Source organism: Pogona vitticeps, chromosome 1 (assembly GCF_051106095.1).
Source record: "Pogona vitticeps strain Pit_001003342236 chromosome 1, PviZW2.1, whole genome shotgun sequence".
Classification (NCBI taxonomy): Eukaryota; Metazoa; Chordata; class Lepidosauria; order Squamata; family Agamidae; genus Pogona; species Pogona vitticeps.
Genome location: NC_135783.1, coordinates 58,155,435 through 58,170,759, shown reverse-complemented (window position 1 = coordinate 58,170,759; position 15,325 = coordinate 58,155,435). Strand labels below are relative to the sequence as shown.

At 45.3% G+C, this 15,325-nt stretch overlaps 1 protein-coding gene across 1 annotated transcript in view; it reads right to left on the bottom strand.

Annotated features, from left to right (window-relative positions):
• The window catches only part of NID1 (nidogen 1), a 62,077-nt gene extending 47,304 nt beyond the window's left edge, over window positions 1–14,773 (bottom strand). The window contains exons 1-2 of the mRNA XM_020787151.3: window positions 14,469–14,773; window positions 182–481 (exon numbers count right to left, since the gene is read on the bottom strand). Coding sequence (XP_020642810.3) covers window positions 182–481; window positions 14,469–14,657 — 489 coding nt within the window. The 5' untranslated portion in view covers window positions 14,658–14,773. The remainder of the gene's footprint in view (window positions 1–181; window positions 482–14,468) is intronic.
• Between the last annotated feature and the right edge of the window lie 552 nt (window positions 14,774–15,325).

Here is a 15,325-nt window from a genome sequence, read left to right as displayed (position 1 = left end):
ACAGACACACAGATAAATCCTTGGATGTTTTATCTGAAGTTTTGGATTTGCATAGCAACCAAGAACGTACAGCATTTTACAACTTGGGACAAGATGTGCTGTTACTTTAACCTTTAACCTTTGGAACAACACAGAATAATATTTTTGTGTTTTCAGATTTTTCTATTACTAGGCTGCTCACCTTCACTTGTAAACTGGTATCTTCTCCAGGTCCTGCATAAGGAGCCACAGAATCCCAGGTAACAATGACAACACTGCTTGGGTCAAAGGAACTCTCTGGAAAGCCCTTTTTAATATACTTGGCAGCAAGCTGGAGGATGTCAGGGGATGAATCTTCCCTATAATAAACCCTCCCCTGTCCACCAGTTGTATCCAAATCAGCGTGAAAAGGAGCGATGCCTCCAAAACTGAGAGGAAATTGGCCAAGATAATCTTCTTCTCTTGATGGCTCACTTACTGCAATAATGCCATTGGTAAGAATCTAATACATGTAAAAAAGGAGGAAAAAAAGGTTAGCAAAATGTTTATAATAGTCAAGCAGTTTGTAAGGTGAAAGCTCTAAACACTTACTAGTTGTAAGTTGTTAACTGTGTTTGTAATCATGAAAAATTTCAGTTTCAGGTTTTAAATCAAGCCTGTACAACACTTCCTTGCTTTACAACATGCCATGAACATAAAGGAATACATAAGTAAATGGAAATGCTGTATATCAGTACGAATCCATTTAAAATCAAATCAAATCACAGTGTTGCAATGCAGTTGTTTTCCCACCTGCACATATCTGTTTCCTCTACACTTGTAAATGTGAAATATTTGAAGAGGACTTATTACTTCTTCATCTATGGACACTGTGACTCTTTTAACACAAGGAAAAACAATTAGTGTTTGTTTTGATACAAGCTGTAGTGCGCTGTTGACTCCTGTTCTGGTTCTAATCAGCTAAGATATTGAGGGCATAACCAGATAGCATGATTGCACTGCATTGATCCATACTCTCTGTACTGTTTAGTTGCAGAACATATATAATTCACACACCCATGTTTTTTTAACCTAGGTGCTATGTTTGAACTGTGCACACAATTGGTGATATTAGTCACATATCTTCTGTAGCATCCCCTCCACTTCCTGTCACCCTTCCCTGTCAATATCACCCACCTTTTTCTCCACCCTTTACATTATTTTTGTAACTTGTTCACCACGACCCACTCCATGCCCTGATGCATATATGAATACAAACCACAGATTTTTGGAAACATGTTTTCCCCCGAAATGGTTGCTGTACATGCATGTCATGCTTCCATAGCATATAACTCTTGATTCAAATTCCTTTCTTTTAAAATGATATTTAAAACCAATATTGCATTGAAATGGTATGTCAGTATAGTGCAAACACTGTCTGAACTGTCAAGTGACTCTTTAAAAAAAAAGTAAAGGGATTTTAGTGGATATGCAAATCAGAAGGACAGAGGATATAAAAGGGTTCATGCCCTAACCATGCCTCATGGTATGCACCTTGATATATGTTCTCAAGATATGGCCAACGGAGGGAAAAAATCCTTCACACACTACAATTCTGAGCCAACATTTTCTTTAAGGAAACACAGCAGCAACAATGAAAAGGAGTATTAGAAGGTGAACAGAATGTGCTAGATATGCACACTAGAAAATTGGATCTACTGTACTTAGGTGAAGTGATAACATTGTCTAATCATCAGAGGAAAATATCAAATGAGCAGCGAAGAACACAGGACAAACAACAGGACAAATGCCAGTCTGGTCATGCCCTTTTGATTTGTGACTTGTTGTTTTCAGTTCAGTGTCCTAGTCCGTCAAGTTGATCCCTCTTTCTTCATTCTGTCTTCTGCAACATTTGCTGTTCCTCTCAGCTTCATGGCCTCCATAAATTTGGTAAGCATCCCCCAACACTCTAACTCAGGACATTGAACAGCACAGGGCTAGAGGAAGAACTCTGTGGCACTCTGCTTGAGACCTCCCTCTCGTCTGATACAGAATCATGAAAATAAACACTTGCTGGCTAGGGTTGCTCATCTCCCATGTCAACTTCTCAGCCTCCCCTGAAGTACCTGATATTTTTACCTCCTTGAGCAAACAGCAGCTTTGGAGGTAGAGAAATTTATTTAGGAAAAGAACATGGGAATAGGTTAAATCTCCCTTGTCCAGTGCCCTGACCCAACTCAAACCAGCCTGACGAGCTGCTGTTGATCTTAGACACAGGTTTGTCATATCATGTCAGATACTGCAGAAATATGAAGCTGTCTCGCTTTATATGATGTATAAAGTCTTTTTTTCCAGTATTTCACTACCTGGCAGCATGATAAAGACCACTTTAAAAAGATACTGAAGAGAGAAAAGTGAACAGTTTCCCTTAGTATGGTTTACTTGTTATCCTTGGTATTTTCTGTCCATACTGATGTGTTGTTCCCAGTCTTCCTAGTGTTGCTCCATGTACTGTAATTCTGTATTTTTTTGTTAAAGATCTGAATAGATCATCTCAGTATTGGTGTTTACACATGAGAAGGGTATTCGTTGCTGGAGCTACTGGGATGTCAGTACCTCCACTCCACAGGCATCTTGAATTGTTCCCTAATGTTTCATACCCAACACAGATTGCTGTCCCCGTTTGCCTATGTTCTCTGCCCTCTCCTGCCTCCTTCACTTTCTCCCCACCCCTTGTCTCTTTCAGTTACCTATTGTGAGACCAAAGAAGTGATGGATCCAGGATCCAGTGGTGTGCCGTCCATTGGAAATGAAAAATCAGAGGAGACAAACTTGATAAACTTGGACGAGGGGCTGGGAAAGATGACTACAGAGAAAACCAAAGCAGAAGACCCAGGGAAAACTACAAGAATAAGGGGAGCCATTTGGGGAGGAAAAGAGAGAGAGAGATAAAAGGAGGTGTGAGGAAAGGAAAGGGAGAGTTAGGAGGAGGAGAGGTGGAAGAAAGTTGTTGGTGATATACGAGGGCGAGAAAACAAATGATGAAGAAGGTTAGGATGAAATAGTGAAGAAAAGACCCATGGAGAGGAGAATGGGCGACCTTTGAAGTGCCTGGAGAAGAAGCAGAGCAACAATGGAAAAGACAAATGTATAGAAAGCCACCGTATTGGGGCTAGAGAGAGAGAGAGAGGGAGAGAGAGAGAAGAGAGAAGAGAAAAAGAAGCTCAGAACATAGAGAACCAAGCATGTATAGAGGCAGTTGGGAAGCCTTGTGGGATGAGTCCTTTCAAACCCTGTTTCAGGCCGGCTCCAGGCAAGAAGGCCTGGGAGCCCAATTTTAGAAGACGGGTTTACAACCCTCATCAATCTTGAATATGGAAGTGCAGGATTTGAGGCAAAAAGTGTTAAAGAGGCTAGGCCAAGGTGTTAGTTCCACTCCTCGCCTGTTACAAAGTGATTTGTTAAATTAAAAGAAAAAAGTGCTGGAGGAAAAGGGGATAAAGAAAAATGTGAGCTGTTTGTTAAGTTGTATCTGTTAACTTTGTCAAATAATAGTTAGCTTTGATTAAAGAAATAGTGAAGGAGTCTTCTATGGCCAGGGCACAAATATCTGAGGGGGATTTTGTAAAGAAAGCCACCTATCATTCTCAAACCTTGTTTCTGTCAATGTTTTTTAATTTTAATTTTTACACATTTTTTTAGTTTTCACTTTTGTGCTATTGGGCAAAATATATAACTGCTTTTTAAAAAAATAGAATGCAGAAGGAGCAGCTATCCCGAGAAAATTTAACAGGAGCGGCAATAAAATGTGGAGGGGCAGAGATTGCTCCACAGAAACAGGATCATAAAGCAACATCCTCAAATGAGACCTGTCCCCAAGTGTATAGATCAGCACATAGCAACAAAGCACTGGGGTCTACACAAGCAGACTGTGCACTGGAGCAAAGCAGAGGAAAGCAGAGCAGAAATACACCACTATCTGGTGGGGGTTTAAAGCAATCCAGAAAGTAAGGGGTTTTTTGGGGGGAGGTTGTCTCGCTTTGACAATAGTTTTATTTACACACAAGGTGATGTATTGGTATCATGGGTGCAAGGAACAAATGCCTGGTGTGGATCAGCCTTAAGATAAGATAACTACTACAGTCATACTTTCTTACTCTGGTATGCTGAGCATCCAGGCTCTTCTCAAGGGCACAGCTGTGCTGATTTTTTGCATATTTACAGGACACTAAATGAACAAATACTACAGATGGTGTTTCTTGTGAGACAGCCAACGTTAAATATTCCCGACAGGCCCAATAGCAGACTATTTGTAAAAATTACCATGTTTCCCTGAAAATAAGACCTAACTTGAAAATAAGCCCTAGTATGATTTTTCAGGATGCTCGTAATATAAGCCTTACCCCCAAAATAAGCCCCAGTTAAGTGAAACCCCACCTTCCACCATTGTGCAGCAACCAGAAGATGACATGACTGTATTTGAATCAATGTAGATTGTTGTACACGAAAAAAATAAAACATCCCCTGAAAATAAGCCCTACTGCTTTTTTGGAGCAAAAATTAATATAAGGCCTCGTGGCGCAGTGGTTAAACTGCTGTACTGTAGCCAAAACTGTGCTCACGCCCTGGGTTTCAATCCCAGGTAGCGGCTCAAGGTTGACTCAGCCTTCTATCCTTCCAAGGTCGGTAAAATGAGTACCCAGCTTGCTTTGGGGGGGGGCAATGTGTAGCCTGCATCATTAACTTGTAAACCGCTCAGAGGGTGCTTGAAGCACTATGGGGAGGTATATAAGTAGCACGTTTTGCTTTGCTTTGCTTATTTTCAAGGAAACATGGTGCATAAAAAATACACGGAAAACATAGATGAGTGGGAAAACCTGGCAAATAACAGGAACATTAATGATTTCTGTGTTGAGAATGGCCTCATATAGAAAAAGTTGCAACACAATGTACTGAGCATGAGTTACAAATTTTCCATGTAGACTAATGGCCCAATGTCTCCATAATCCAGCATTACACTCTTCAGCTGCTAGCATAACAGAAAATCAAGCTCCCAAAGGGATCCATTAAAACAGGGGTCATCAACCCCCGGTCCGTGGCCCAGTGCCGGTCCCCGGGCTTACCGGAACTGGGCCGCGGAGACAAGTCTCCACCCCCCGCCTCCCCCACGGGGTGTGTCGAACTGGCTGAGGGGTGTGTTTCCATCCTAATGGGTCTCCCAGTGCTCCTTCGCTGCAGGGAAGCTGTTGTGGGCAGCCCGCCCAGGAAGCGCCAACGGCCGGTCACTGTGCTCGGCACCACCCCACCCAGGGCGAGCGGCCGATCCTGCTGCTTCCTGCCCTGCTGCGGCCACCTCTTCCCGGGCGGGAAAGGTGGGCTGGGCTGGGCTGCAAGGGGCGCTGCTTCTCTGTGGAAGAGGATCCAGGAGGGCGGCTTCCCCTCCGCTGCTGCCCCCGAGTGGGGCTCGCCTTCTGGAGCCTCCATCGGAGCCTCGCTCCTGCCCTTGCAGCAGCGGCTCCATTGCTCCTGGCTGCCCTGCCCGGGAGCCCTTGCCTCCTCCTTCTCCGGCAGGGGAAACATCCCCTGCCACTGGAGCCCGGCTTGCCTCGCCGATTGAAAATGCTCAGCAGGGAGGGAGGGAGACGCGCTGGCCTTAGCTCCAAGATGCAGCCTGGGGGGCCCCCTCCCTCCCTGCTGAGCACCTTCAATCAGTGAGGCAACTGGGGCTCCCGTGGCAGGGGTTATTTCCCCTGCCGGAGAAGAAGGAGGCGAGGGCTCCTGGGCAGGGCCGCCATGAGCAATGGAGCCAGCACTGCAAGGGCGGGAGCGAGGTCCGGTTGGAAAGAACAGGTCTGTCGGCGAGGGAAGTGGGGCCTCATTTCCACCCTTGCAGCGCTGACTCCGTCGCTCATGGTGGCCCTGCCTGGCAGCCCTCGCCTCCTCTTTCTCTGGAAGCAGAAGCATCTCCCACTGCCAGAGCCCCGCTTGCCTTGCCGATGGACGGTGTGCAGCCGCCCAGGCTGCGTCTTGGAGCTAAGGCCGGCAGGTCCCCCTCCCTCCCTGCTGAGCACCTTCCATCGGCTGCCCACCCTCCCTTGCTCTCTGTCCCTCTTCTTCACTTAGCCGGGAAAGAGAAGAGCAGAGGAGCCAGCTGGAGAGGACAGCGGGCTGCCGCCACCATCGTCCTTGCTGCTCTTCTCTTTCCCGGCTAAGTGAAGAAGAGGGACAGAGAGCAAGGTAGGTTGGGCAGCCCTGGGCAAGGCTGGCCCCAGCTGAGGGTTGCCTTTGCCTGGAGATGGGGGGATGGTGGTCAATCCTCGCCCAGGGCTGCCCACCTGCCTGACTGCACTCGCCATTCAGCAAGGACTCATCGCGCTGCATGAGAGGGCATGGAGGTGGCTGGGAAGCCATTTCCTCCAGTGCAGCAGGACCACCCGGACAGCCTCCTTGTCGAGCTTTTTCAGCTTTTCCTGCGTCTTGCCGGTGCACCCCCCGCCCTCCTCCCTGTCTCCTGGTCTCAGTTCCCTCAGTCCCCGCCAGCTGCACATTGTCCCGCCAAAACCGCCACCCCGAGGAAGAGAGCTCACGCCACCTCTTTCCCTCAGGGCAGCCGCTTTGTCCTCGTCTGCCCTGTTAGGGCTCAATCTCTCTCTCTCTCTCTTTGGCCGTGTTTGTGGGTGGGGGGAAGAAAAGGAAAGGGTCTCTCCTACAATTAGTGGCAGTTTGGAGAAAGCACCTCAAACTTGTGCGCGGCGCAAGCCTGGAATGCCTGGGCTTTCCACATTTCCAAAACCGAAGTCCTGGTTGGGGGGGTGTGGAAAGAGAGGGTCCAGGTCCCTTTCTCGTGGCAAGGAAGGAGAGTCCCTGTCTCAGAAACAGATCTGATTTTTTTGCCAGACGGGGTCTTCACAAAAGTTACTGCCTTGGAAACGCGCCTTGTCCAGGATCGGAGACGCAGCTGCGCGGTCTTTCCTTGGGCATTGGCAAAAGCCAGTGAAGCCTAAATGCATACATAGGAAGCCTTCAGGGGGTGGCTGTGTATTTTCGAGGTGAGGAAGGCGGACAGGGTGGGTGCAGGCTGAGCTCTTCCCTCTCAAACCCTTTTCCTGTTCACCATCCCCTCCCGGAAAGCTCCTTTTCTCCAGGGAGAGGCGGGAAGGAAGGATATTACAGCCTCCGCCCCCGCCCCCGCCCCCACCTCCACCAACACCCCCGAAAAGCCAGTCTAAATGTGCGTACATCGGGAACTGCATGTTTGCAGTGCAGTCGTACCAGGGGAAGGCTACTATTTCCACCACCCCCGTGGATGGACCCAGCAGCTGGAGACAGAGCCCAGTGGGGAGGCCATTTGAATTTCCCGGGCTCTTATGTTCCGCCGCTGGGCCCATCAACGCTGCTCACTTTCCAAGCGGTGGTGGAAGTGCGGGAGGCCTGCCGGAGGCCTCCCAGCAGCAGCTATGGAAGTCCACAAGGTTGAGGAGGCTTTGGACTGGTAAAATGCTGCTTTTGCCTTTTTAAAAACTCTTCTGGGTGGGGTTTGGACTGGGGTTATTTTTCTGTGCTTTTTTGTTTTGTTTTTGGATTTGTGGTGTTTTTTTTTTCTCAGTCCCAGCATGGGACTTGCTCTGTTTATTTTTATTTTATTTATTCTGTGTATTTTTTTGAAATGCTGGAACGGATTAATCCTGTTCCCATGCATTTCAATGGGAAATGGTGCTTAATGCATAATATACTACAGTACTGCATAACAAGTACCCCCACGCACGGACGCCCCCATTCACAGACGCTGGTGGCGGCAGCCCACAGCCCCCCCACCGGTCCCTGGAAGAATGGTCTTCAAGAAAACCGGTCCCTAGTATTAAAAAGGTTGGGGACCACTGCATTAAAATATGTGGACAAAACATAATGTTCAAATGCATGAAGTACAGTAAAGTTTCCCAAAACTAAAAATTAAATGTTTAAAGGTATCCAGGTATCAATTCTATTTTGCAAACCTCAAATGAGACCTGCACAAAGGTGAACCAGTAATTGTCATTGGACTGCAACTCCTATTAATTCTATTCTATTCTGTTTGTTTGTTTGTTTAAAATACCACTCCATTAGTTGCAAAAGTATTATTCTAGGTAGTTTAACAATGGAGTAAAACAAAACACAGAAAACTAAACAAACAATTAAAAACACTAACAGTATTAAAAACCCAATGGCACCCAATTCTAGATATCATGGTAATAGATGTGGGGAGTTGTAGAACAAAAACCCATGCCTTAAATGAACACTTCATGTTCCTGAATAAAGAAGCCAAAGGAGAGAAAGTACTTTGTTATTTTGCCTATCTTTTATCAGTATTTACAGATAAAGAATACTGTGAATAGTATGGTTTGACAACAAACAAACAAAGAAAAATATCTGAGCGAGACTAGGATTTTGGAAAAAAAGACATTGATTAAGAAATCGTTTTATATTTCAGAATTTATTTAATAGCACTATAAATCATCAAGTCACTTCTGCCTTATGGCGATCCTATGAATCAATAACTTAAAAAATCAGCTATCATCAATAGCCCTGCTCCAATCCTGCAAAATTAGTGCCTTTATTGAGTCAGTCCATTTTGTGTTCTGTCTTTTCTCTTTTCCTGCTAGTTTCCAGTTTTCCTATAGTACAGACTACTCTAGGTATTTTACTGTTCCTTACATTAAATGGAATGACCAGGTTTTTTTTTAAAGGGGGGGGGAGATAAGGAAGATCTTGGGAGAGATGTTCCAGGTTCCACTGAGGACACAGGAGTCCTGACTCAAATCATTTAATTACTTCATTCTTCTCAAAAGACATTGTTCACATATTTGCAATCAGATTTATTTTTGCAGTCACAAAAATCAGAATACTGTTTTTTTAAAAGGATGATAATGAAAGCTAAAACTATCAGTAACTTGAATTGTGTTCCATCCTCACATCCTGCATTCTTGCAAAATCACAGCATGAATCTGCTGTATGAACAAATCAGCATATGACTCCTTGGCAGTTTTGTAAGAAGTATGAGAAACTATGCTTGACATTTCTGGAGGAGTGGGTGAATCCAGCAGAATTCCCTCCATTTATGGTGAGGCTGTTGAAAGGAATCCAGATTGTGGAAACAGATTATAAAAGCTACAGATAAAAAGCTGTTCTTTGCTCCCCTGATCTTCTTCCCAAACAAAACTAGCAGTAAAGCTGCATATGGAGGCAGGGCTAAAACAATGTAATGGACAAAGAGATGGACTTACAGTCCTGAATTCACATCCCATCAGAGTCATTTATTTATTTATTTATTTATTTTATTTCATTTATACCCCGCCTATCTAGTCAATTGTGACCACTCTAGGTGGCTAAGAATCTAAGAATAGCTGATTAAATCCCTGTCACTTTATTCCACGTTGTGTGCTGTGCTCCCCAAATTTCACATGCTTGTCTTTCTAACCACAAGTTTTGAATGGTGGAACTGTAGGCTTGATGTCGCAAAAGTGACAGTAACAATAGCAAGCTGGTTTTAATATAATGCCACCCAGTGACTCCTTTAGCCACCAGCAAATGTTAAGACAAGTTTAACTGTTTTGCATTGTTTTGTTCCAACCTATTGTAAACAGCTCTACAGATTATGGGATTGGAGTAGATTGGAAGAACACATCTCTCAGTCTAACTTTTTAGGAGATTTATTGGGAGACTAAAATGGACTACATCCTGTGTATGATGCCTAGATCTTAAGAAGGGGACTGCAAGAGGGGAGGAAGAAGGTAAGTGAAATAAGTACAGTCCCCAGAATGATTATGGGGTCAACTAGGCACAGTGATGTGTGAGTATGTGTAGGAAGTTGGTTCTAGACTTTTTCTCCAAATTATTTCTGCTCTGTTGTATCCTCAGTTTAGTGTCCTTAGGATGAAACTCTGTTGAGAAAGTCATGAAAGCTGAGGAGCAGCTCTTTTTATACTGGGTTAGGTAAAGGTAAAGGTTCCCCTTGACATTGAGTCCAGTCGTGTCCAACTCTAGAGGCCGGTGCTCATCCCCGTCTCCAAGCCGTAGAGCCAGTGTTTTGTCTGTAGACAGTTTCCTTGGTCACACGGCCAGCACAACTACACACAGAATGCCATTACCTTCCCACTGTGGTGGTACCTATTTATATTCTCGCATTTGCATGCTTTTGAACTGCTAGGTTGGCAGGAGCTGAGACAAGTGACGGGAGCTCACTCCATCGCGTGGATTCGATCTTACGACTGCTGGTCTTCTGACCCTGCAGCACAGAGGTGTCTGTGGTTTAACCTGGAGTGCCACCACGTCCCTTTTTACTGGGCTAGCACAGTATTTGGAAACTTGTAAAGGTGATTTTGAGCAGTGAAAGCTTTTTGCCTTGTTTAATCCTTTCTTAATCTGCAGTAAATTATTGTTTCAAAAATGTTACCCTGCCTTGATTAGAGTGGCCACTGTTCTAGGATTTTCCCCCTTCGCAACAACAACATGCTCTGTTATATATTTGTTATCTGTCAAGTAAAGTGAAAGGTGTTGTGTGCCACCTAACTTCGAAAATTTCTTAATTTGCCGTGATGTGGCATTCTCCTGGCATGTAGATCTGACCTATGCCAGTGATCCTCCCACAAACCATGTTCACAATGGGAATTAACATTTGTCTTCTGTAATTCACCAGCCAGTTTTTTTTAAGTCTGTTTTCTTTTCTGCACACCTAAATCTTCCCTGTAGGCACATGTTACGTTAAACTTGTCATATTATATAATTATGTGCCATCAAGTCAGTTCTGACTTACAGAAACTCTTTTCAGGGTCTTCTAGGTAGAGAGTACTCAGGTTTACCATTCCTTTCTTCTGGAGTATCCCTGGGACTGTGCAGCTTGCCCCCAAGGCCACACAGTCTGTCTTTTCTCCTGGGAGGAGCAACGGGGGATTGAACTCCCGACGTCTGGCTCCACAGCCAGAGACGTATTCACTTAGCTATCCAGCCAACTATGTCAACTTAGCTGTTAGCAGCTAAAGTGCAATCCAGATTTTAAATAAAAATAAGAACATTACCATTGATATCAATAGGATCTGGAACAATCTCTCTATGGAGTGAATGCAAATAAGGGAAAAGTACAGTCTTATTAAGAGGTTACTGCGTATCTCTTTAAAAGTATGAGAATATATGAATTTAACTGGAAGGTATAACTAACTGCCAGGCTAAACCCACAATATTCACAGTAAGTAAAGCCACTTCCTATTAACGGTATATTTACAGTATATGAAATATAGGAAAGGGTAAAATTGGACAAGAATAATTGCCTAGAGACAACAACAAATTTATACTTCATCATTTCCTTTTAAGGTAGGACTCCACTCAATCTGACAGGACACAAACTCTTGATATATTATTAGTATATAGATGCCTGAGGTATATTTATAGGATGTAAGAAAACATACTACACACTTTATACATAATTTTGCCTCATTTAGCTGTAGGAAGTTACGTAATGCAGAAGAAGCAAGAAATATTCATGGCAGAAAAGAGTATTTCTCTCTCTGACTGAAGAAATCCATGCTTGCAAACAGTCTCAGAAACTCATTACTTTGGAAGTTACTTTTTAAACCACAGTACAATATTGATCTATTTAGCACAGCCATATACTCTAACAATGAAAATTACTAAAAACTTATATATAGTTACTATTAACTATGGTTTATGGTTTGGATGACAGGCTAAACCATGTTTAATATGGAAGCAGATACTGCTCCCCACTGTCATGCTGCAGGAGGGGAGAAAGGTAGAGAGCAAGTGACCTAACATTCAAGGGAACTGTTTTCTATGAAAGGTAAAGGTAAAGGTTCCCCTTGACAATTTTTGTCCAGTCGTGTTCGACTCTAGGGGGCGGTGCTCATCCCCGTTTCCAAGCCATAGAGCCAGCGTTTGTCCGAAGAAAATCTTCCGTGGTCACATGGCCAGTGCGACTTAGACACAGAACGCTGTTACCTTCCCACCGAGGTGGTCCCTATTTATCTACTTGCATTTGCATGCTTTCGAACCACTAGGTTGGCGGGAGCTGGGACAAGTGACGGGCGCTCACTCTGTCGTGTGGATTCGATCTTACCACTGCTTCATCTTCTGACCCTGCAGCACAGAGGCTTCTGTGGTTTAGCCCACAGCGCCACCACGTCTCCATTTTCTATGAAACTAAGCTACAATTAAGGGTACTAACAAAGCCATTCAGTAAGTGTGTTTAGGATTGAAACAAAAGACAAGTTGTGCTAATGTCATGGTGTAAACCGACAAACATTAATGGGGCCAATATTGTATGAAAAAATTAATCTATTTATAACAAACTCTTATTCCACAAAATATCATAGAAGGCTACTATAATGTATATTTAAATATTTCTTTGTTGGCAACCACTATGGCCAGAATCTTTTTGCCCATTTAAAATTGTTTAAGGGAAATCACGTAATTTTGGAGAGAAACTGCCACTCATTAACAAAGTGCTGGTTGCATTCCTCAGCAAACACATATTGCATGAAAGAGTGCGTGCCAAGGAATGCAACCAACAACTTGTTAATGAGCAGCAATTTCCAAACAAGACTTGTGTGATTCCTTTACACAGTCATGAATTGGCAACATAATTCTGCCCTTTATTTTCCTATGCACACTAGATGTTATCATTTAATGGTAAAATGTATTACACTGAATTGAAACCTTGTATTTAATCACTCACTGTACTTTCTACTTTCAAAGGGGGACTCACAAAGGATATACAAAATGCTTTGGAATGAAAATCCAGGTGCTAATAATTTTGTGTCTTGTGTTATATTATCAAGAAAAGTGTATACAAGTGGGACACCAGAGATGAAAAGTGTACTCTCCAGTTACACCCAGTGTTATTCTATAACTGGTAGCTTTAACCAAAAGATGACACAGATCTTAATACCCAACTGTGTTAACTTGAAACCCCTCTTTCGCTCAGTTCTAATTCATACAGCTGCACAGAAAAAGAGCAAGGTCAGAGTGGAATTAAGCAAAGCAAGCAAAATAATCTAAAGTTCAGCAGAAAAGAACCATCATGGACAAAATTCTTCTTGGATGATATAGCCAATAAAGGAATGTCAATTATTTAGAACAGAACAGGATCTGACCCCTTGTGCTCAAATTTACATTCATAAACTTATTTGCATGACCCACAATACAGAGGAATGAACTGCTGAAATGACAACAACACTGCTTCCCCCCAGTTGGGATTGCAAGCACTGGAAAGGACAAAGACCATCTGCTTTCTATTTTGTTTGGAACTAGCAAAAAAATCGCTGGTTGCCAAAACGGTTCAGGACAATCCCTCCTCTATCCACCCAGCAAGCATCTCCTTGACCTGCTCCTGCATAATGTCTTCTCCTGATAGGCACTGCACTTTGTCAGGAGTTGCTTGTTTAATGGGATGCACTCTGTGTTTACCGCAGCCTTTCGTGAAAGAATATCCCAGTGTCTCAAACTTCAAGAGCTCAGTAGTAAATACTCTGCTGCAAGACAACCGCAGACATAAGGGAGTCCTTTTTTGTTCTAAGAATTTTTATTTGGAATCAAAAACACAATTACATGGAACCATTCATAGCCATGTTTCATTTGAGCCCAGTCTTTTACCATCAGTCCATTTTCTGTCATAGAACACAACCCTGAGAATCTGGATTAATCTACTTTATGTGCGTTACAAGCCTTCAGAACTGAACTACTAATTCAGTTTCCGTTCCAATTTCAGCAAACCAGCTATATCAATGGAAGTGAAGACTAACCACATTTCCACAGATTCAGTGAATGTGGTTGGGTCTAAAGGCTGGATTTAGGCCAAGGTCCTTGAGTGTGGGCCGAAATCTCAACCCCAGCAGTCTTTCACAAGAGCAGACCCATCAAGTGAACACTTTGTACCTAAATGTTGACTACCCCACTTTGCCATTGATCCACTTTAGTCGGAAGTGACCATGAGCTCTAGGCCGGCGCCTCTGAGCATGAACAGAAGACCCACCTCCAAGGGTCAGTCTCTGCTAGAACAGATCCAGGGAATATTTGGAATTTACCACCTTCCAGTCAATTGGAAGAGTTTCCACAGGGGAGAATGAGCAAACGGGACTTAAGTCACTGCCTCTGAGCATGGGCAGAAGGCTCCTCCCTCACCAAGGAGGAAGGGCAAACCAGCTCCAGCTCTGCAGCTGGCATGAAGCGAAGACGGGTCTCCAGCCCGAAGAGCAGCCCTGGCGAGCGGGCTTGAGCGGAGCCCCAGCCGGGCTCCCTTTCAGGAATGAAGCCACCGCGGCGGGCTTTCCGGCCCCTTCCTCTCCAGCGGTGACAGCGAGGGGTCGGAGTCCTCCTCCAACTCCTCCTGCCCGGTCACGGCCCCCTCCTCTCGGAGAAGAGCCCCCCCCCCTCATTCCCACATGGTCTCGTCCTCGCCTCGCTCTCCCTCCCCCCCCCCACAGCTCCCCTCACACACACACTCCGCGCTCCCGCCAGGCACTTACATAGAGGGAGTCGACGGGGGAGCCGTAGAAGTGCAGCGGGGTGCGCAGCTCGAGGGGAGGGGAGCTCACGCCGTCGTCCCCGGGCTCCAGCTCCGCGTCGCCTCGCCCCGCGCCGAAGGGAAAGAGGAGGGAGAAACCCCGCGGGACCGCCAGCGCCAGCAGCGCCCAGAGGAGGCTCGCGCGCCCCATGCTCGCCCTCCCTCGGCTGCGCCCCCAAGACGCTCCGTCGGCGGCCAGTTCCGGGGGCGAGGCGAGGCGAGGCGAGAAGCGTACAAGTTGTAAACCCCGCCGGGCTGAGAGGAGGAGGAGGCGGAGGGGGGGAACGGGGGGGAGAGAGAGAGAGAGAGAGGAGGGGGAGACGCTTGGCTCGGATGGAAAGCCAACCAATCCACGGAGAGGGTTTTTTTTAAAAAAATCCACCCTATCGCAGGGAGAGAGGAAAGGCTGCTGCTTCCTTCCCAGCTTCTTCTGCATCGGTTCCCAAATCCATGAGAAATCTCGGGAGGACGCGCTCGAGGAAAACCTTTGCTTAGGGAATCTCCGGGCGAGGAGAGTTGCGCCAGGCGCGCCAAGTCACCTCCCGCACTGACAAACTCTGGCTTTTTTTTTTTTTTTCGTATCTGCACGAGTGACTTCGTGCGTGAGCATCAACGCTTGGAACGTTATTTTGTGGGGAAGGAACTTCCATCTCTTTACTCGTTGTCGCCACCAGGGAACGTATTGCTAGCTCCTTATATGTACGCGGTGCTGCTGGTGCTGCAATCGCGCCTTGGGAAAATGCGGGAAACGATTCCCTCAAGCACTCGCTGAAGATTTAAGTTGTCAAACCCATCAAGATTAATAACATCAGCCAATTA